The sequence below is a fragment of the Mobula birostris genome, chromosome 24, assembly GCF_030028105.1.
Source record: "Mobula birostris isolate sMobBir1 chromosome 24, sMobBir1.hap1, whole genome shotgun sequence".
NCBI lineage: Eukaryota > Metazoa > Chordata > Chondrichthyes > Myliobatiformes > Myliobatidae > Mobula > Mobula birostris.
Genome location: NC_092393.1, coordinates 6,102,430 through 6,125,948, shown reverse-complemented (window position 1 = coordinate 6,125,948; position 23,519 = coordinate 6,102,430). Strand labels below are relative to the sequence as shown.

At 49.0% G+C, this 23,519-nt stretch overlaps 1 protein-coding gene across 2 annotated transcripts in view; it reads left to right on the top strand.

The window, feature by feature from the left end:
- Nucleotides 1–23,519, top strand: part of itgb4 (integrin, beta 4) — a 146,251-nt gene that overhangs the window by 95,497 nt on the left and 27,235 nt on the right. For both annotated transcript variants that reach the window (XM_072242036.1, XM_072242035.1), the window contains exons 27-34: nucleotides 3,240–3,447; nucleotides 4,106–4,239; nucleotides 10,889–11,066; nucleotides 12,591–12,727; nucleotides 14,485–14,662; nucleotides 20,378–20,515; nucleotides 21,256–21,438; nucleotides 22,293–22,412. In XM_072242036.1, the coding sequence (XP_072098137.1) occupies nucleotides 3,240–3,447; nucleotides 4,106–4,239; nucleotides 10,889–11,066; nucleotides 12,591–12,727; nucleotides 14,485–14,662; nucleotides 20,378–20,515; nucleotides 21,256–21,438; nucleotides 22,293–22,412 (1,276 nt within the window). The remainder of the gene's footprint in view (nucleotides 1–3,239; nucleotides 3,448–4,105; nucleotides 4,240–10,888; nucleotides 11,067–12,590; nucleotides 12,728–14,484; nucleotides 14,663–20,377; nucleotides 20,516–21,255; nucleotides 21,439–22,292; nucleotides 22,413–23,519) is intronic.

Genomic DNA, 23,519 nt, shown 5'->3' with positions numbered 1-23,519 from the left:
GCTGATCAGGTTAGAGGTTGACAGGTATAATGTTGTGGGTATTACTGACTCGTGGCTGAAAGAAGATGATAATTAGGAGCCTAACATCCAAAAATACACGTTGTATCAAATGATAGGCAGGTAGGCAGAGGGGGTGGCGTGTCTATGTTGGTAAAAAGATGAAATTAAATCTTTAGGAAGAGGTGACATAGGGTCGGGAGATGTAGAATTCCTGTCAGTGCAGTTAAGGAACTGCAAGGGTGAAAAGACGGTTATTTGCAGGACTCCAAACAGTAGCCAGGCTGTGGGCAAAAATTACAATGAAAGATAGAAAATGCATGTAAAAAGGCCAATGTTATGACAGTCATGGGGGATTTCAACATACAGGTAGATTGGAAAAAAATAGGTTGGAGCTGATTTTGGATCCTAAGAGAGAGAATTTGTAGAATGACTAGAGGATGGCTTTTTAGAGCATGTTGTAGTTGAGCTCACCACGGGATTTGCTGTTCTGGATTGGGTGTTGCATAATGAACCGGATTTGATATGAGAGCCTAAGGTAAAGGAACCCTTAGGAGCCATTCATCATGATATGATAGAATTCACCCTGCAACTTGAGAGGGAGAAGCTGAAGTCAAATGTATCAGTATTACAGTGGAGTAATGGAATTACAGAAGCATGAGAGGGGAACTGGCCAAAGTGAGTGAATTGCTATTACTAAGGAGAAGGTGCTTAGGAAGCTAAAAGGTCTGAAAGTAGACAAGTGGCCTGGACCAGATGAACTACACCTAGGGTTCTGAAAGAGGGAGCTGAAGAGATTGTAGTGGTGTTAATAATCATCTTTCTGGCATAGTTCTTGAGGACTGGAAATGCAAATGTCACTCTATTCTTCAAGCTGAGAGGAAGGCAGTTATAAGACAGTTAGTCTGACTCAGTGGTTGGGAAGATGTTGGAGTCATTTGTTAAGGATAAATTCTCAGGGTACTTAAAGGTAATGATAAAATAGGCTGAAGTCAGCATGGTTTCCTCAAGGGAAAATCTTGCCTGACAAATCTGTTGGAATTCTTTGAAGAAATAACAAGCAGAATAAATGAAGGAGATTGGTGGATGTTGTGTACTTGGATTTTCGGAAGACCTTTGACAAAGTGTCACACATGAGCCTGCTTAGCAAGACAAAAGCCCATGGTATTATAGGAAAGACATTTTCATGGATAGAGCATTGTCTGATTGGCAGGATGCAAAGAGTGGGAATAAAAAGAGCCTTTTCTGATTGGCTGTCAGTGACAAATGGTGTTCTGTAGGTGTCGGTGTTGGGACCACTTCTTTTTGTTATATGTCAATGACTTGGATGCTGGAATTGATGGCTTTATGGCCAAATTTGCAGATTATATGAAGATAGGTGGAGAGGCAGGTAGTGTTGAGGAAGCAGGAAAGCTGAAGAAGGACTAGGACAGATTAGGAGAATGGGCAAAGAAGAGGCAGATGGAATACAGTGTCAGGAAGTGTGTGGTCATGCTCTTTGGAAGAAGGAATAAAAGCGTAGACAATTTTTAAAGTGGGGAGAACATTAAAAAATCCGAGGTCTTTTGGTCTTCAAGCAGGATTCCCTGAAGGTTAACTTGCAGGTTGAGTCGGTTGTGAGGAAGGCAAATGCATTGTTAGCATTCATTCTGAAAGGACTAGAATATTAAAGCAAGGGTGCAATGCTGAGACTTTATAAAGCACTGGTGAGGCCTCACTTGGAGTATTGTGAGCAGTTTTGGGCCCCTTATCTAAGAAAGAATATGCTGAAATTGGAGTGAGTTCAAAAGAGGTTACAAAAATGATTCCAGGAATGAAAGCAACACACACAAAATGCTGCTGGTACGCAGCAGGCCAGGCAGTATCTATAGGAAGAAGTATAGTCGACGTTTCAGGCTGAGACCCTTCGTCAGGACTAACGGAAAAAAGAGATAGTAAGAGATTTGAGAGGGGGAGGGAGAGACCCGAAATGATAGGAGAAGACAGGAGGGGGAGAGATGAAGCTAAGAGCTGGGAAGTTGCTTGGCAAAAGGGATACAGGGCTGTGCTTCTTCCTATAGATGCTGCCTGGCCTGCTGCATTCCACCAGCATTTTGTGTGTGTTGCTTGAATTTCCAGCATCTGCAGATTTCCTCATGTTTCTAGGAATTAAAGGCTTATCATATAGCATTTGATGGCTCTGGGTCTGTACTTACTGGGATTTAGAAGATTGAGGGGGAATCTAATTGAAACCTATTGAATGTTGAAATATTGAATGATGGGGTGAATGTGGAGAGGATGGTTCCTATGGTGGGGGAGTCTAGGACCAGAGGGCACAGCCTCAGAATAGAGGGACATCCATTTAGAATGTAGGTAAGGAGGAATCTCTTTAGCCAGAGGGTGGTGGGTCTGTGGAATTCATTGCCACAGGTGGCTGTGGAGACCAGGTCCTATCGGGTGTATTTAAGGTGGAGGTTGATAGATTCATGGTAAGTCAGAACATGAAGAGTTGAGAGGGAACTGGATGAAATGGTGGAACAGACTCACTGGGCCATATGGCCTAATTCTGCTCCTATGTCTTATGGACTACATGTAACACTAATAAACCTATTACAATATTGCTCTAGCTTTCCAGCATCTGTAATCCTTATAGTTCCAAACCATCTTCCTATTGTTAAGGTAGGGTCTCAAGTTTGAAGGTCTTTGTGGGTAGTGGCATTTTTGCAAATGGCCACATTTTGGGAGCTGCAGTTTAAGAGGCACAAGGAGCCCACAGGAATTACCCCCTGGCAGGAATGATCTCAGTGGATGTTTTTTTTTGCAATGCCTCTTAATAAATCCAAGGATTGCATGATCTTCAACAGTCTTCTCATCTTATGCTGCCTCATCCAAGCACAAAACTCTGTTCCTGCTGTACTTTGTAAACTGCTACATTAACTCACATGGTTTTTGAATTCTTCCTTATGAACTGTATCCAATCTCAAGGACAGCTTTTATCCTGCTTTTATAGAATGGACTTGTGTATGATATAAAATCTTGACCTCCCAACCTACCTCATCGTGGCTTGCCCTTGATTGTCTGCCTGCACTGTGCTTCCCCGGTACCTGTAACAGTTTATTCTGCGTTGTTACTGCTTTTCCCGTGTATTACCTGAGGTACTGACATGATGAAATGATCTGTATGGATGGCATCTGCCTGGTACATGCGATGATAATAAACCAAATTACCAGTGTATCATGTGCACTTGTTTTCCCCCCTTGCAGGATTATATAGCAACTGAAAATGAGCTGACGTTCCTTCCCGGTGAGACCCACAAGGAGATTCCTATCAAACTCCTGGAGCAGAACGAAATGGACTCCCTCCTGGGGAATGAGCAGATTAAACAGTTCCTCTTGGAGCTGTACAAACCCCGAAATGGTGCTAAACTCGGCAAGATACCCCGCACTACCATCACCATCGGCGACGAGAATGGTGGGTTCCTCTGTTGCTATCTCACCTGTCAACGCCTCCCCTTCATTTCCAGTGTCTCACTTGCCTCTTCCCCTAGCACCAATAACATGAAAAAGCGAAATCCTCTTGGCTTTTCTCATCATTCTGGGTGACCAGCAATAGGGAAGGGATGGGCAAAGTTCCGTTCTCTTCCGTATGCGCACATGCACATTCACAGACACAGACACCCACGCACATACACAGACACACACATAGTCACACACAGACACCCCCCACACAAACAAACAAACACACACACACACACACACACACAAACACACACGTACAACCAAATGTGTAGATACGTTGGTAAGTTTATTGACATGCACAAGTACAGTGAGGTACTGGAACAAGGAAAACTGCTTGTAGCTGCATCACAAGCATGTGGAATATAAATTATACACTAATTATTAAGGACAGAGACATGGAGAGACCATAGTGCCAAAGGAAAAGACATAACCAGAGACAAGGCCATTGTGGTGCAAGCGGTGGTCTGTATTTGATCAGAACTAGTGTAATTTAAGAGGCGCTTCATAACTGTGGGCCACCCTGGATGATTCTTCGGCAATTGAGCAGCAGACTGACTGTGGCGAAAATTTAATGTTGGTGATGTTAATATATTTTGTTGATAATTTTACAGCAAAACAGGTGGATCTCAACCAATCTGTGTTCCCTATCAATTCGCCACCTCTCAACATGAAAGCTCTGCCAATTGACAGCAGGAGGATCCAGGTGAATTGGAGTCCAGCCCAGGGTGACGTGTCGGGGTACAAGGTAAGCCCTCGTACCATTCCAATACGAGCTAACTGCCCAACGCCGGTGTAGAATGTCTCTGAAGATACAACAGAGGTAGAACGGCAGGAATTGGATATGACTCCAGGACTGATGGGAAGCACACCTCAACACAGTGACCTGGAGTCATAAGCAAAAGAAACTATGGGGCATTGCAGTTAGTTGGATGGGATAGCGAGCTAGGTGAGTATTTACTAGGCTGCTTAACAATACATTGGATTCTGGATAAATGGGCCATCAGTTAATCGGAACAGCCACTTACTTCAGACAACTCCAACAGAACAAAACCTAACTGAGATAATAGCTGGGATTCCCTTTGTTAAATTGGGACTGGAGACTGATGCTGAATAGTTTCTGCTATTACCAGCTGCACGCACTTGTGTAGTTGTTGGACACCACTGCGTGCTTACAGTGAACAGTTTTTAAATAGTGTCAGATGTGTGTGTTTGTGTTCAAAATACCTTTCCTATAATACCATGGGCTTGTAGCTTGATAAGCAGCCTCATGTGTGGCACCTTGTGAAAGACCTTCTGAAAATCCTTCGTCTATCCTGCTTGTTATCTTTTCAAAGACTTCCAGCAGATTTGTCAGGCAAAAATTTTCCTTGAGGAAACCATGCCAACTACGGCCTAATTCATCGTGTTTCTCCAAGTACCCTGAGAGCTCATCTTTAATAATCAACTCCAACATCTTCCCAACCACTTAGGTCAGACTAACTGACCTATCATGTCCTTTCATCTGCCTCTCTCCCTTCTTGAAGAGTGAAGTGACATTTGCAACTGTTGTTGAGAGGGATGGCCACAGTTGTTCCTTAACCCATTTCCCCTTCCTGACTGTCTTGTCAGTCTCCTGCATCCTGCACCTTGGCTGCAACTACTTCTCTATTTATCATCCTCCCGAATGATCCGGAGTTCATCCAGTTCCAGCTCTAACTCCTTAACACCGATTGTTAGAAACCACAGCTGGGTGCACTTCTTGCAGTTGCAGTTCTCAGGGACACTGGAGGCCTCCCTCCTTCCCAGTCCTGCAACAGGAGCACTCAACTCTGCTGCCTGGTATCTGTCCTGTCGAGGCTGAGCAGATATAAAGAAGGGAAAGGAAATAATCGTAATCTGGAGCTTTTCTTAATTAACTTGTATTCACTGTATATCTAACTCATGGGACAGTGGTAAGAGCCGGATCTTGAGCACTGGAATGGAAAGAGATGAATGTAACACCACAATCAAAGAAAGCAGAGCACAGGTCATAGAGTACATGGTGAGAGTTTAATACGGTCATGGCAGAGGAGTAAGGCATCACCTAAAATACGTTAGTACACCAGGTCATCATGATTTCAACAAAGAAAATTCTGTTGAAGAAATCTAGGAGTATTTGTGAGGATAGAAACATAGAAAACCTACAGCACAATACAGATCCTTCGGCCCACAATGCTGTGCAGAATATGTACTTACTTTAGAAATTATCCAGGGTTACCCATAACCCTCTATTTTTCTAAACTCCATATACCTGTCCAAGAGTCTTTTAAAAGACCCTATTGTATCTGCCTCCACCACCATTGCTGGCAGCCCATTCCACGCACTCACCACTCTCTGCATGGGGGGAAAAAAACTTACCCCTGACATCTCCTCTGTACCTACTTCAAAGCACCTTAAAACTGTGCTCTCTCATGCTAGCCATTTCAGCCCTGGGAAAAAGCCTCTGACTATCCACAAGATCAATGCCTCTTATCATCTTATACACCTCTATCAAGTCACCTCTCATCCTCCGTCGCTTCAAGGAGAAAAGGCCAAGTTCACTCAACCTATTCTCATAAGGCATGCTCCCCAATCCAGGCAACATCCTTGTAAATCTCCTCTGCACCCTTTCTATAGTTTCCACATCCTTCCTGTAGTGAGGTGAACAGAACTGAGCACAGTACTCCAAGTGAGGTCTGACCAGGGTCCTATATAGCTGTAACATTACCTCTCGGCTCTTAAACTCAATCCCACAGTTGATGAAGGCCAATGCACCGTACACCTTCTTAACCACACAGTCAACCTGTGCAGCAGCTTTGAGTGTCCTATGGACTCGGACCCCAAGATCCCTCTGATCCTCCACACTGCCAAGAGCCTTACCATTAATACTATATTCTGCCATCACATTTGACCCACCAAAATGAACCACCTCACACAGATCTAGGTTGAACTCTATCTGCCACTTCTCAGCCCAGTTTTGCATTCTATCAATGTCCCGCTGTAACTTCTGACAGCCCTCCACACTATCCACAACACCCCCAACCTTTGTGTCATCAGCAAATTTACTAACCTATCCCTCCACTTGCTCATCCAAGTCATTTATAAAAATCACGAAGAAAAAGGGTCCCAGAACAGATCCCTGAGGCACACCACTGGTCACCGACCTCCATGCAGAATATGACCCATCTACAATCACTCTTTGCCTTCTGTGGGCAAGCCAGTTCTGGATCCACAAAGCAATGTCCCCTTGGATCCCATGCCTCCTTACTTTCTCAGTAAGCCTTGCATGGGGTACCTTACCAAATGTCTTGCTGAAATCCATATACACTACATCTACTGCTCTGCCTTCATCAATGCGTTTAGTCACATCCTCAAAAAATTCAATCAGGCTCGTAAGGCACGACCTGCCTTTGACAAAGCCATGCTGACTATTCCTAATCATGTTATGCCTCTCCAAATGTTCATAAATCCTGCCTTTCGGGATCTTCTCCATCAACTTAACAACCACTGAGGTAAGACTCACTGGTCTGTAATTTCCTGGGCTATCTCTACTCCCTTTCTTGAATCAGAGAACAACATCTGCAACCCTCCAATCTTCCGTAACCTCTTCTGTAACCATTAATGTAACCATTGATGATGCAAAGATCATTGCCAGAGGCTCAGCAATCTTCTCTCTCACCTCCCACAGTAGCCTGGGGTATATTTCATCCGGTCCCAGTGACTTATCCAACTTGATGCTTTCCAAAAGCTCCAACACATCCTCTTTCTTAATGTCTGTCTGCTCAAGCTTTTCAGTCGGCTGTAAGTCATCCCTGCAATCGCTAAGGTCCTTTTCCGTAGTGAGTACTGAAGCAAAGTAATTACTTGGGCAGAGAAGATAGATAGATGGATCTGTGGATAGAACATATCTGAAACTTCTGGTACCGCAGAGTAGCATTACTCAAAATAAGGGCTCAGTGAGGTCTGTGCTAATGTATTAGCATAGCGCAGTGCAGGACAGACCTTTCAGTTAACGATGTTATGCTGAACTAATTAAACTAGTAATCAAATGCCCAAATAAAGTAAACTCTTCTGCTTGCACAATATCCATGCCCTTCCTTTTCCTGCAGATTGATGTGCATATCAAAGAGCATCTAGAAAACCTCTATTATACGCAGCTCGACCACCAGCATGCAGGCAACACATTCCAGTCACACACCAGTATCTGCATAACAAATCTTGCCCCACATATCTCCTTGAAACTCGTCATCCCCTCTTCTTAAGTGCATGTTCTCTAGTATCAGACATTTCAACCCTCGGACGAGTGCTTCTGGCTGTCTATCCAATCTATGCCATCTGGCTAAAGAACTGCCACCTCGTCTCTGTTCTACAGGGACGTCCTTGGATTTTGAGGCTGTGCCCTGGGGCTCTGGATTCCCCCACGAGAGGAACATCCTCTCCATGTTGGCTCTGGTTGGGCCTTTCAATATTCGATAGGTTTCACTGAGATTCTCCCTCATTCTTCTCAACTCCAGTGAGTACAAGCCCAGAGCTATCAAATGCTCCCTATATGTTAATCCTTTCATTCCTGGAATCTTTCCCGTGAACCTCCTCTGGACCCTCTCCAATGCTAGCACATCTTTTCTTAGATAATGGGCCCAAAACCACTCTCTATCCTTGAAGTGCAGTCTGACCAATGCTTTGTAAGGCCTCAACATTACAATCTTTTATATTCTAGGCCTCTCAAAATGAATGCAAACTTTGCATTTTCCTTCCTCACCACCAACGTTCCCCTAATTTACTACTTTGTTTTACAGTCGCATAGATCAACCATTGCTCTGAACAGGAAATATTTATGTGTGCTGCTCTTTATAGTACTATTATACAAAAGAAAATTTCAGCTGTGCCGCTAAAAGGGCTATGTGTGCGGGAGCGTTTCAGTTACAGCGCGGCTGCGCACCCATGCACCCATGCAGCTCATGGGGAGCAGTGCTTGCAACCAACTCAACCTGCAAGTTAACCCTCAGGGAATCCTGCACAAAGACATGCAAGTCCCTTTTTACTTCTGATTTCTCAATTTTCTCCACGTTTAGAAAATAGATTACACCTTTATTCCTTCTATCAAATTGCATGACCATTTGCTTCCCGACACTGTATTCCATTTGCCGCTTCTTTGTCTATTCTCCTAATCTTTCTGCGGACTCCCTGTATATAGTCCAGTCCCCTTGGTCCAGGGAATGTACAGGGTCCAGACCCCTCAGTCTGGGGAATGTATATAGTCCAGTCCCCTCGGTCCAGGGAATGTACAGGGTCCAGACCCCTCAGTCTGGGGAACGTATACGGTCCAGTCCCCTCAGTCCGGGAATGTATATGGTCAAGTCCCCTCGGTCGGGGGAATGTATAGGGTCCAGTCCCCTCAGTCCGGGGAATGTATAAGGTCCAGTCCCCTCGGTCCGGGGAATGTATAAGGTCCAGTCCCCTCGGTCCGGGGAATGTATAGGGTCCAGTCCCCTCGGTCCGGGGAATGTATAAGGTCCAGTCCCCTCGGTCCGGGGAATGTATACGGTCCAGTCCCCTCGGTCCGGGGACTGTATAGGGTCCAGTCCCCTCTGTCCGGGTAATGTATATGGTCCAGTCCCCTCGGTCCGGGGAATGTATATGGTCCAGTCACCTCGGTCCGGGGAATGTCTACGGTCCAGTCCGGGGAGTGTATACGGTCCAGTCCCCTCAGTCCGGGGAGTGTATACGGTCCAGACGCCTCAGTCCAGCGACTGTATATAGTTCGGATCCCTCAGTCGAATTGAAATCTTCAGTCTTTGCTGCCCTCGGTATAATGTAATGGCTCGGAAGCCTGTCACCCGGTGGAACCCCACAGCATGAGGCCTGCGTGCAGTGAGTCGTGCTGAAAAGTCTGCAGTCGACCACAGTAGAGCTTGTCTTCTTCGGAGTGAAGTTCTGAGAGGGCGCCATGCCACCCTGCCCCCGGTGAAGCACAACGTCTTCATCTCATATTTTGGCGCCTGCAGACAGGCAACATCATGACTTGGTCCTCACTACAGCCGAAGCCAGGAGCTCCCCCGTTATCTGCCCCGGCTCTCATCCAGCAAATCAGCAAATGCAACTTGTGTGGCAGCAGATTAACAATATCCAAAAGGGTCTTGTGATCACATTACTGGCACTTGCTGTTTGACTGTGAGCCTCCATCGACTCGGGCAGCAGCTCATTGCACAGCTCTTTGATTACCTCTGCTGGAGAGCAACTCACTGATGGTGTAGACCAGCAGTACTTCCAGTTCGTAATGTGACAATTACATTAAGTAGATGTAGAACCTTTTGTTGAGCCCATGGAAGCCACTGCGACCAGTTGTGCCACCCCATCTTGTCGGAAGGTAGTGAGAAGTTAAATATTAAATGGCCCCAAAAGCAAGGTTGCAGCTTTAAGAAAAAGAACATCTCCACAGTATTGCAAGGCTTAGCGGGCACTGCCCCGGATCTCAGTGGGCAATTTTGATTTCTCCGTGTTTCCAATAGTATATTTTTCTGGATAAAAAGAGAAAATGCTGGAAGCAGTCAGCAGGTCAGGCAGCATCCGAGGAGAGAGAAAAACAAAGTTAAAGTTTCATTCATCAGAACTAAGAAATTGTCCATTACCATCTGTCACTCAGAATCTTTGAAATGTTAACTTGTTTCTCCTCCCGCAGGCGCTGCCTGACCTGCCAGAAATTCTCAGCATTTTCTGTTTGTGGTTCAGGTTTCTGGCACCTGTGCTTTTTTTTTGATTTTTCTCATTTTTCTTGGAAGTTGTCCAGCGTGGATGATAGGCCAACTCCTGAGGTAAAAGTGTAGTCCCGAGGAATCTGCAGAAGCAGGCAGGCACAGTACAATGGTTAAGAGACATTTGGACAAGTTGGGAGGGATATGGGCCAAACACAGGCAAATGGGACCACCTTAGCTGGCATGGATGAGTTGGCTGAAGGGCCTGTTGGCACACACTGTGACTCTAAGAATTGGCAGGGTAGTTCATACTCGCTGCACAATGCGAGGTAATCCCTTCCAAACTTCCAGCAAAGTTAATGGCCAAGAGATGGAAAAACCTGAAGGAGGAACTCAAGCCAGGGCATAGTCAGCAGAAGGTGTCAGTCATTGGACTGAGGTGAGGAGAATTAATTGACATTAGAAGACTGCAAAGCTTTGGAATGTTATATCCACGTGGAAGAACAAGATCAGTAGCTTCTTGGACTCACAGAGGATGAGAGGACAAGGGGTGGCTGGTGAACAGTAAATCACGCTGAATCGACCGTATGATGGAGGAGAAGGGTTGAGGGTTTCATTCCCCCTAGGGATTGCTCCTGCTCCCGTTTCTGTTCTGATGGGGCATGTAGCTAACAGGGAGGTAATGGGTCCTTTGTGTGTCACCAGCTGAAGTACTGGCCTGTAGAAGACGAATTCTCCTCGCAAACAATCGACACAAAGAACAACTTTGCCGAGCTGACCAACCTACAGCCCAGTTGTGTCTATGCTATGGAGGTGATGGCCTACAACTCGCTGGGCACCAGCCCCTGCTCCAACGTTGTCCACTGCTGCACCTTGGACAGTGGTAAGTGGGATTGGACACAGTTCGGACCGAGGGGAGGGTCCAGGCACTCCACCGTGGGGAGAGTGGGGTTTTACCAGCTTCGTCTGGGAAATCGGGACCAGGGAACCAGAACACCTGGGGGAACCTATGCAGAACGTGCCAGCTGCACGCGGACAGCATCGGAAGCCAGGAATGAGCCTGGATCTCAGGCGCTGTGTGAGAGCAGCACCAATCACCCTGTCTCCCACCAGTTCTCACCTGCTCACTCTCATATTCACAGGCGCACAGTTTCACTCGCTTGCCCTCACTCATACTCGTTCTTCCATTCCTGTACATCGACACAACCTCAGATACACTCAGCTCGAGTTTATTGTCTGTGCGCAAGGACAGTAAGTTACAGCTACAATTGAAAACGTGCTTACAGCAACATCACAGGCACGTAGGTACGGACAACACTCAGATCGCAAATTGTAGTCAACAGTGAAGAAAGCAAGTGTGCAAAGTAAGATACTTGTACAAAAAAGACAGAGGAGCCCGTTTAGTGCAAAGGGCTGTCTGTAATGTTCCATTAGACCACAAGGCATGGGAGCAAAATTAGGCCATTCAGCCCATCAGGTCTGCTCCACCATTCCATCATGGTTGATCCCAGATCCCAGTCAATCCCATACACCTGCTTTCTTGCCATATCCTTTGATGCCCTGTTCAATCTGGAAACTGTAAGCTTCTGCTTTAAATATAACCACGGACCTGGCCTCCACCACAGTCTGTGGCAGAGCATTCCACAGATTCACTACTCTCGAGCTAAAAAAAAATTCCTCCTTACCTCAGTTTTGAGGCTGTACCCTCTAGTTCTGGATAGCCCCACCATAGGAAACATCTCCACATCCACCTATTCCTTTCAACTTCTGGCAGGTTTCAATGAGATCTCCCCCACATTCTTCTAAAGTTCAGTGAGTACAGGCCCAAAGCTGCCAAATGCTCCTCGTATATTAACCCCTTCACTCCCAGAATAATTCTGGGGAACCTCCTCCTGACCCTGTCCAATGAGAACGTTGCTGAGGTGGGGCTAAGGTTTTGAAGGTTGGCTTCGGCCCCTGATGGTGGTAGGAAGATGGTTGCCCCTGAACCTGGAACTTCAGGCTTCTGTGCTTCCTGCCTGATAGTTACAGTCAGAAGAGAGCATGACCCAGATGGTGGGGATCTTTCATTCAAAAAGTTCCTGCAGTAATTGGAGACGTTAGTCAGCATCACAAGTTCAGATTCCTGGACCCATTACCTCCTCGCCCACTGTGGTCTGCTGCACTTCTATCGGGTTCCAGTACCTTCTAAAATGGCATGAAGTTCCACAGAGAAACCTTGCCCTTGCTGAGCCTTTTGATTTACACAGAGCAACAGGAGAGTTCGTCGGGCCATTGTTAAAACTCCAGGATAGCAGAATAAATTAGATCTCCACTGAATCTTCCTTCAAGGTTATTGGATACGCCAAACAGTCAAAAACAAATACTAAGGCGTTTCACTAACATGACCTACTCTCTGATATTGCAGCAGGTGAACAAATTCATCTCAAGCAAGGTGCTGTCTCCATTAACTCCCCACCTTCTAATGTCAAAGCACAGCCAGTTGACAGCAGGAAAATCCATCTGAACTGGACCCCTCCGCCAGGCCGACCAACGGGTTACAAGGTAATAGATAATGGTAGAAGTACTCATTAGGGGGAGAGAAAGAGTGTTTTTGGCCCAAAACATTGACTTTTTTTTCCATAGATGCTGCCTAGCCTGCTGAGTTCCTCCAGCATTTTGTGTGTGCTGAAGAGCGTTTAGATTTCAGGTTAATTTCCTTTCATCAGAAGGCAACTCTGAATCTACTGGAAAGTCCTCTCCCATGCCGATGGTGTAGTGGGCCAGCTGAGAACTGATGATGCTGGTCTAAATTAGTCCTCTCGATGGCAATCATAGTTCCGTGTAGTACAGTGGTCCTCAGTGGAAAGGTGGGGCCTCATTGCGTGATGGAGAAGCATGGTTTTCTCTGCCTCTAGTGCAGAGGCAGGGGCATCTGCAACAGATTGATGGGGGAAGGCGAAATGATTTATCCCCTTGACAGATTGTTCCAATCTTTATGTGCAACTGCAGTTAACAGGATGTTACTGGAATCAGGGTTTAGCTGCTGAGATCTAATTCCACAATAAGTATCTTGTGCATTTATAATGGGTAATCTTTTTGAAGAAGAAACTTGAAGATCAAAACAGTTCAGACAGCAACCTTGCAAGGTGGTGGGGAGGGGGAGTGTTGCAGTTTGGAACTGAGATGTGTAGCCTGTCTGCAGTCTTTGGCTGGATGGGTTGGATGTGGAGAAACCAGTCATACTGTAGTCCCCCATTCAGGGTTCATCTGGGTTCCTTACAATCATCAGTATTACATTCTGGTGTCTTCAGCATGAAGGAGAACTGATTCGTCAGCTGAGGGAGGTGCAATCATTTGTTGCTCTAACTTAATGTCATTGAGGGATATTATTGGGCTTGTGAGTAAAAGTGGCCATTTTGCTCAATCAATTTCATTCATTGGAATTTGGAGCCCTGGCACCTACGTGAGCTGTCAGCCAATGAAACTCTGTCCTTTCCTCTTACCAGGCCAATCGTATCAGAGGAACCCCGTTAACTATTCACAGGGAAGGTGTTTGTACCCCTTGGGGCCTTTAGGTTGGGTGTGTGTGTGTGTGTTTGAGCCTCCTCTATGTTCTGCTGCCTGTGCCCACAGCTTTGACCTCTGGAGAAGGTGAAAGATGCTAGAGGTAATTACTCTGTGTTCAGTCCATCACCTCCCCTGTTATCTTGGGCTGTGCCCACACTGCGGTGTGATCCCAATTGCGATGGGCCAAACACAATGCCACTTGGGGAATGCATCAACTTGTGCACTCCTGATGAGACTGGGTGGTCACATTAGGGGTGGGGTGGGATATCACCAGCCTGGGTGAACTTCCCAGCGGTGTGACGCAATGGGTGCAGGCTCCGCACCCTGCTTCACCAAGCAAAATAGACTGTCAGTGGCATAACACTAACACGGTCAATACTGAGGGCCATCACTGCAAGATCAGTAGATGGGAGAGGGATGTGTGTCAAATGCAGGAAAATGGGACTAGCTTAGATGGGTACCTAGATGGCCATGATATGTTGGGCTGAAGGGCCTGTTCTGTGCCTTAGGATTAACATATCCGACAAGAAATAAGGAGAAGCCTCCTGAGCTATGAGATGGTGAAAGGGGCTGCTGTTACTTGCTACCTGAGAAAGGTAGGAGAGAAGTGGGGCAGGGGTGGTGAGGGTCTGAGAGAGCCGAGGCTGGTGGCATAGTGGGCTTTACTTGGTGAATGGTCTTTGCGACACTGCCAATGTTGTCCAAGAGTCAGCTGTAGACGATGAGATTTCCTGAACTTCCTCCCTGCACAGGTGACCTACTGGATTGAAGGGGATGAGAACTCTTCTCAGGTCATAACAACAACGGCACCCACTGCCGAGCTCACTGGCTTATACCCATACTGCGACTACGAGATGAACATCTTCGCCTACAATGCTGTGGGTGCTGGACCCCGCTCCGAGACGGTCAGCTGTCGCACTCCGGAAGACTGTGAGTTGAGTCTGAATAGCAGAGAACAATCTGACTGAGTGTCGTACACACAACCCAGAGGTTTCCAAGCGTTGTGACAGGGAAAAGGCAGGAGAGAAGGTTAACAACTTGCTCATCAGAATCAGAATTGGGTTTATTTATCACCGGCATGTGACGTGAAATTTGTTAATTTAGCAGCAGCAGTTCAATATATAATCTAGCAGAGAGAATAATAATAATAATAATAATAAAATAAAAGTAGTAATAACAATAAACAAATCAATTACAGTATATGTATATTGAATAGATTTTTAAAAACGTGCAAAAACAGAAATTCTGTATATTTAAAAAAAAAGTGAGGTAGTGTCCAAAGATTCAATGTCCATTTAGGAATGGAATGGCAGAGGGGAAGAAGCTGTTCCTGAATTGCTGAGTATGTGCCTTCAGACTTCTGTACCTCCTACCTGATGGTAACAGTGAGAAAAGGGCATGCCCTGGGTGCTGGAGGTCCTTAATAATGGACGCTGCCTTTCTGATACATGCCAAATCTCTTCAAACTCCTAATGAAGTCTAGCCGCTGTCTTGCCACCTTTATAACGACATTGATATGTTGGGACCAGGTTAGATCCTCAGAGATCTTGATGCACGGAAATTTGAAACTGCTCAGTCTCTCCACTTTTGATTCCCTCTATGAGTATTGGTATGTGTTCCTTCGTCTTACCCTTCCTGAAGTCCACAATCAGCTCTTTCATCTTACTGGCGTTGAGTGCCAGGTTGTTGCTGTGGCACCACTCCACTAGTTGCCATATCTCACTCCTGTACGCCCTCTCGTCACCACCTGAGATTCTACCAACAATGGTTGTATTGTCAGCAAATTTATAGATGGTATTTGAGCTATGCCTAGCCACACAATAGCGAGTAGAGCAGTGGGCTAAGCGCACAGCCCTGAGGTGCGCCAGTGTTGATTGTCAGCTATGAGAATATGTTATCATCTACTGGAGGCTGAATAATGACTGTGTATAGTTTTGGTTATCCTGTTATAGGAAACACATTACTAAAAGCTGGGAAAAGTTTATGAGATGGTTGCCTGGACTTGAGGGAGAGGTTGAGTACTCCTGGAGCATATGAGACTGAAGCGTGAGCTTATAGCGACGTACAAGATCAGATGCTGCACAGAGGAAGGGAATAAAATGCTAGAGAGCACCGCTTTGACGTGGGGGGGGGGAGCATTTAAAAGGGACCTGAGGGGCAACTTCACACAGAGGCTGGGGAGTACGTGGAACGAGCTCAAACAGGTTTGCTAGCAACATGTAAAAGACAGGTTCATGATAGGAAAGGTTAAGTGGGGTATTTGCCGAATGAGATGAGCTTAGGTGGGCATCTTGGTCAGCATGGACAAGTTGGGCTGAATGGCCTGTGTGACTCTGACTGTTTTGGCCTGGAGAGTGGGGAACCTCCCCTACACTCTGGATAGAGATCCAGAACCCTTCACAACCATCTCCGTGGTTACAGGGGCCTTGGATTAACATCACAAGGATTGGCTCCCAACAGCACTGGTGTATGTGGTGGGAGAGATGGAACAGGTACTCTCCCCTTCTCTCGGTATTGTACAAACACATGAGGGATATCGAAGATCAATCACCACTCTGGTCTCTGCAGGATCAATGCTGGTCAGGGGCTTTCCTGCTTCACACCCCTACTCTCCCAGACTTCCTCCACCAAAGAATGGATGGGATCCTCCTCCACCACACTGGGAATTATTCCTGAAGCTACCTCCTGGCCCTACTAAGCCATACCCCACCACCTCACACCTGCTCCCATGGCCCTCTTTTCCTCTTTCTTCTCCTCCATCGCCCTCTCCAAGCTGTCCCACCATGTAGAACTGCTCCTACCTCCTGTATCAAGCTGGTGCACAGCTCCACCAAACTGAGCTTGTGCCCCCTAACATTGTAAATCGTGTCCCCCACAACCCCCATTCCTCTCCCTTCTCCTACAAACCCATTGCCACCCCACCAGGGAGGAACATCTGTGAGGATTCATCCCTGGGTGCTTATATGAATTCTCTTTCCTCTTGTAGAAAAATCCAGGACAAGGGGGTCACTGTTCAAAAATGAGAAGTCATCTATCTGAGTTTTTTCTCTCTGTGAATCTTTGGAACTTGCCCTCACTGGCTGGTGCAAGCCTTTGAATATTTTTAAGGTGGATAGATTCTTAATAAACAAGAGTATGGAATATGACTGAACAGCAGAGAATGGGAACAGGCCGTTCAGTCCAGCACCAACGATGCCAGTCAAACTAATCTCATCTACCTGCTTGTGATCTATATCACTCTGTTCCCTGCCTGTTCTGGTGTCTGTCGGAATGCTTCTTGAGTATTGGGATAGAGGGGACGTGGAGTTAAGGTTATAATCAAATCGGCCACAATCTTGTTAAATGGTGAGTGAGGCCTGAGGATTGAATGACGTTCTAATTTGCACCTTCCTAAGTGACTACACTTGGAGATCCATCACCTATGTAGGGCTGTCTGAGCTGTTCCAGAGGCCCCCTCTGCCTCCTGTTTTAACCCCTGAACAAAACAGATCAGCTGACCCAACTTCCAGTGGCTGCTACCTCCTTCCTGGTTACATTGACCCATTCCCTTGCTCCTTCTCAAGGGAATGTTGTCAGGTTCAACGCTTTGGTTTTGTGCCTTCACTTTACATGCACATTGTGTCCAGTTCCTTGTTTTCCTTCCTCTGTATGTTTCTGTTTGCTTCCCTCCTGTAGCCTTCTCTCACTTCCCTCCTGTGAAGCTCTCCCACTTCCCTCCTGTACCCCTCTCTCACTTCCCTCCTGTACCCCTCTCCCGCTTCCCTCCCGTACCCCTCTCCCGCTTCCCTCCCGTACCCCTCTCCCGCTTCCCTCCCGTACCCCTCTCCCGCTTCCCTCCTGTACCCCTCTCACGCTTCCCTCCCGTACCCCTCACCCGCTTCCCTCCCGTACCCTTCTCCCGCTTCCCTCCCGTACCCCTCTCCCGCTTCCCTCCCGTACCCTTCTCCCGCTTCCCTCCCGTACCCCTCTCACGCTTCCCTCCCGTACCCCCCTCCCGCTTCCCACCCGTACCCCTCTCACGCTTCCCTCCGTACCCCTCTCCCGCTTCCCTCCCGTACCCCTCTCCCGCTTCCCTCCCGTACCCCTCTCCCACTTCCCTCCCGTACCCCTCTCACGCTTCCCTCCCGTACCCCTCTCACGCTTCCCTCCCGTACCCCCCTCCCGCTTCCCACCCGTACCCCTCTCCCGCTTCCCTCCCGTACCCCTCTCCCGCTTCCCTCCCATACCCCTCTCCCGCTTCCCTCCGTACCCCTCTTTCACTTCCCACCCGTACCCCTCTCCCACTTCCCTCCCGTACCCCTCTCCCACTTCCCTTCCTACCCCTCTCACATTTCCCTCCCGTACCCCTCTCCCGCTTCCCTCCCGTACCCCTCTCACGCTTCCCTCCGTACCCCTCTCCCGCTTCCCTCCCGTACCCTTCTCCCGCTTCCCTCCCGTACCCCTCTCACGCTTCCCTCCGTACCCCTCTCCCGCTTCCCTCCCGTACCCTTCTCCCGCTTCCCTCCTGTACCCCTCTCCCGCTTCCCTCCCGTACCCCTCTCTCGCTTCCCTCCCGTACCCCTCCCTCGCTTCCCTCCGTACCCCTCTCACGCTTCCCTCCCGTACCCCCCTCCCGCTTCCCACCCGTACCCCTCTCCCGCTTCCCTCCCGTACCCCTCTCCCGCTTCCCTCCCGTACCCCTCTCCCGCTTCCCTCCGTACCCCTCTTTCACTTCCCACCCGTACCCCTCTCCCACTTCCCTCCCGTACCCCTCTCCCACTTCCCTTCCTACCCCTCTCACATTTCCCTCCCGTACCCCTCTCCCGCTTCCCTCCCATACCCCTCTCCCGCTTCCCTCCCGTACCCCTCTCCCACTTCCCTCCCGTGCCCCTCTCCCACTTCCCTCCAGTGCCCCTCTCTCGCTTCCCTCCCGTACCCCTCTCTCGCTTCCCTCCGTACCCCTCTCACGCTTCCCTCCCGTACCCCCCTCCCGCTTCCCACCCGTACCCCTCTCCCGCTTCCCTCCCGTACCCCTCTCCCGCTTCCCTCCCGTACCCCTCTCCCGCTTCCCTCCGTACCCCTCTTTCACTTCCCACCCGTACCCCTCTCCCACTTCCCTCCCGTACCCCTCTCCCACTTCCCTTCCTACCCCTCTCACATTTCCCTCCCGTACCCCTCTCCCGCTTCCCTCCCGTACCCCTCTCCCGCTTCCCTTCCGTACCCCTCTCCCACTTCCCTCCCATACCCCTCTCCCGCTTCCCTCCCGTACCCCTCTCCCATTTCCCTCCCGTGCCCCTCTCCCGCTTCCCTCCCGTGCCCCTCTCCCGCTTCCCTCCCGTACCCCTCTCCCGCTTCCCTCCCGTACCCCTCTCTCGCTTCCCTCCCGTACCCTTCTCTCGCTTCCCTCCCGCGAGTCCCGCACCCTTCTCTCGCTTCCCTCCAGTACCCCTCTCCCAGTTCCCTCCTGTATCCCTCTCACACTTCCCTCCCGTACCCCTCTCCCAGTTCCCTCCCGTACCCCTCTCACACCTGCCTCCCGTACCCCTCTCCCACTTCCCTCCCGTACCCCTCTCTCACTTCCCTCCCGTACCCCTCTCTCACTTCCCTCCCGTACCCCTCTCCCACTTCCCTCCCGTACCCCTCTCCCACTTCCCTCCCGTACCCCTCTCCCACTTCCCTCCCGTACCCCTCTCTCACTTCCCTCCCGTACCCCTCTCCCACTTCCCTCCCGTACCCCTCTTTCACTTCCCTCCCGTACCCCTCTCCCACTTCCCTCCCGTACCCCTCTCCCGCTTCCCTCCCGTACCCCTCTCCCGCTTCCCTCCCGTACCCCTCTCCCACTTCCCTCCCGTGCCCCTCTCCCACTTCCCTCCAGTGCCCCTCTCCCACTTCCCTCCTATACCTCTCTCCCACTTCCCTCCCATACCCCTCTCCCACTTCCCTCCCGTACACCTCTCCCACTTCCCTCCCGTACCCCTCTCCCACTTCCCTCCTGATCTCCTCTTTGCCTGACTCCCGTTTCCCTCTCTCCCTCTCTTTCTCCTCCCAATCCCTTCCCTGCCTCCTGCTCCCTGAATCCGCTGCCTGCTGACAGTCAGAGATGTGCGTCCTTGAAATGGGAAAAGCACGGTAGCCTTGACTGCTGTGAAGTCATCAACTTCAGACAGAGGGATGGGAAAGAGGGCTGGGGACGAAAGACAGAGTAACTTTGTGTAAATAAATAAATAAATAAATAAACACAACACAAGATGCCTAAAAGTCAAATGATGGCTAACATCAATGAAACACGTAAAAGGTGTAGATGGAGTTTGAGAGTGAGTGTGGAATCTGGGGCAGTCAGTGTGAATCACAGAGGCAGGGAGAGGTGTCTTTCTCTGTCACTCAGTAGATCACACAGCCCCGAGGGAACCCCCAGTCACTCGATGACCACCTATTGGCAATGGGTTTTGAATCTACTGCCTCCCTCTCGACGACGGTGTTGACTGCCAGTTCCAAAGTGATGGGACGGTGTTTGGGAAGGGGGAGGAGGACCCATGTGAGGCTTTGGACGCTGGTGTGGGCACCGGGCCAGGAACTGGAGCTGCAGTTTTCCTGAATGCTCTGCCATCGCTCTTTCGGTGAGGTATGAGGAGATCTCACCACACGTCCTTGTCCTCTCTCCTTCAGTACCCAACGAGCCGGGACGGTTGGCATTCAACGTCATTTCACCCACGGTGACACAGCTGAGCTGGGCTGAACCATCAGAGACCAATGGAGAGATTGTGGAGTATGAGGTGACCTACACAGTGGTGACTGAGGAAAACAGTGAGTACCTCACAGCGCTGCTTCAGACATCACTCCCCCAGCCCACTTCATTGTCCATCTCAGCCCTGTCCCATGCCCAGCCACCAGCCCTGACTCCATGGAGATGCATGAGATCCTGCAGATACTGGAAATCCGGAACAACACACACAAAACCCTGGATGCATGTTTTTTCTCCTCAGGTTGGGTGAGACTAGAAATAGAGACCATAGGTGTAGGATGGAAGGTGAAGTACTTAATGGGATTATGAGAGGGGCTTCTTCGCTCAAGTGCAGGTGTGGGAAAATCTGCCGGTGTAAGTAATAGATGCAGGTTCAATTGTAACATTTCAATGAAGAGAAGATGGGATGGGTGGGGGTTTGGAGGGAGATGGTCCAGGTGCTGCTCGACATAACTTCAGCATGGGCAGGATGGGCTGAAGGGCCTTCTGTGCTCCGCCATGTGTGCTGCCCGATCTGCTGTGTTCCTCCAGTGTTTTGTGTTTGTGTGTGTTAAGCCGTGGCTTCATTTTCTGATACCAGCAGGGGTCCCACACCAAACCGCCTCCTGGTTGTGAGTCACTGTGAGCCCAGGGTCCAGTGTCCCTGTCGTGGTGGAGGTCCCGCGCTTGGAGCGGGTGGGCTGAGTCCCTGGACCATGTAGAAATCTCTGGTTTTCCCCGCCTGTGGCAGACCGGAGGGGCGAGTAGGGTGTTTGCGTCACTGACAGATCTTCTCACCCACTACTCTACTCTTCACTCACAGAACCCATAGGACCCACGAAGACGGTGAAGATCAATAAGCCGAAGAAGAGGACAGTGATGATAGAGAACCTGAAGGAAGAACAACCGTATCGATACACAGTTCGGGCCAGGAACGGGGCTGGCTGGGGACCTATCCGCGAAGCCACCATGAACCTCTCAACCCAACCAAAGCGACCCATGTCCAGTGAGTGAGACCGCATGTAGTTAGGCAGAGCCCAGGGCAGCCCGAGAGTTAGGCCAGCTTGCCCAGCACCCTCCTCCCGACACCCTGCAACAGCATGAGCTTGACGCAGGATCCTGGGATGAGGTCAAAGGACTGGGACGTCCATACTGTGCACGTCTCTTACCCAGGGCCCTGCAAACCGGTTAAGGAGACGTGAACACATCTCTTCCAAGTGTGTTGAAGATGAAGTCCCAATGGGCACCGGGAGCTGGGGTGTCAGCATTGATGCACGTCAATGTCCGAGAGACTTCTCAGCACAGCCCCGTGCCACGTGTCTCATGGTCTGTGTATGAAACAGCTCATGCTGGCTGGTCGGAGTCAAGTGGAAACTCATTGGCCATGCCTGCCAATATGCTGTGGCCATCTGCTCAGCCCCAGACATCCACCTGGCAAGTTGTACCCACACTGTGCCAGTACAGGGAGTCGACTGGGGTTGCTACAGATACTGGGTCCAGCTCCTTGCAGGGGTGGTATCACGGAGGTCTCCCCCCATCCCATGACTGTGCAGCTCCAAGGTGTGGGTTTACCCGGGGTATTCCGATTTCCTCTCATACCCCAGGGATGTGCAGATTAGTAGATGAATTAGCTGCTGTGAATTGCCCCTGTTCTGTCAGTGAGGGGGAAGTTTTCGGGAATGCAGCAAGAGAGAATAGGTTACAGCGAAGTAGATGAATGATATTTCTCTGTGAACCAGAATAGATTAATAGACTGAATAGCCTCCTGCTATGGCATGAGAAGCAATGTGAGTGGGCCTGTTGAATGTCTGTGCTGGTGTACTCTGGGGCTGCATTTAATTATCTCCCTGTCACCCTCAGTTCCCATCATCCCAGATATCCCCATCATTGATGCCGAGGCACATGATGAGTATGAGAACTTCCTGATGTACAGCCAGGACGTCATGCGGTCTCCTCGGCCCAGCACTTCAGAAGATACAGGTAGGATGTTGAACTGTGGCAGCTGATGCACACTGGTGACACAGAGAGTAAGAGTGGTCTTAAACCATCTCATAGCTGGGTTTGCAGTGCCTCGCCTACCCATGAATATAATTCTGGAGAGAGTAGTGTTGTGATCTATTCAGTGTATGGGCTCTCCATTGCAGGTTCCTGATGATTGCTACCCATACCTTCTAAATCCTCTTCTTTTAGGGGGATGTTTTTATATTTGCATAAATGTATATGTTTTCTATACACTCACATATTATATTAATATTGTTTAAAACATATTAAAGTGACAGTAGCTAGAAATAATTCCATATAGGCTGTTTCACATCCATAAGATTGCACAGTTAGTCACATTAGTTGTTGATACCACAGACAGCCAGGGCGGGTGTTAATCACCAACGCCAACACCATCGGAGATCCCAGAGCAATCCTCCCGTGAACGCACGAAGATGGACATTACTTTCTCCAGTTGGTCACTTGTTAGTGAAGTCTCTGGTCTGAAGACAGCCTTTCTACGTGTTGCTCATAAGGTCCAGCATTCCTGGTGACGCACAGTTTCCCGAAGTCTCCCTCGTGTGCAGATTGAGCCCCCCCCCCCCGCCCACCGTGAGCTGCATTTCTCATGTGTGAAACTCAGCATGTGGGAGAGCTCTGTCTCTGGAAAATGGTCCCACGTCCTTCCTTGCAAGGACATTAGCTTCCCCACCATCATTGCATTCTGCTGTGGTTGCCACTTTCACCCATGGTGCTGGTCCAGTCTGTGGCCCTGCTTTTCTCTTACTGATGGTGGCACAACCCGTTAACTGTCTTGCAGCCAGCTAGCTTGGAAAGCTGTCCCCAGACTTCTCACCTCTTTAGAACCCAGCTCACCTCTCACCTCTCCTGCTCCTGCCTGGGAATGCTCTTCTGCCGGATGGTGGTAAAAGTCACAGGATTTTCCTACCTCAGGGGTGGCTCCACATTTTCTCCTGCACACTTGCTGAGCTAATCAACCCACAATCTTTGCCTCAGCAGAGATCAGTCAAGCTCCCATTTACAGCTGTTCTAGGTGCCAGTTTCCAGCTGAGTTGAATGGATAGGAGAGTCAAAAGCCAGAGATTA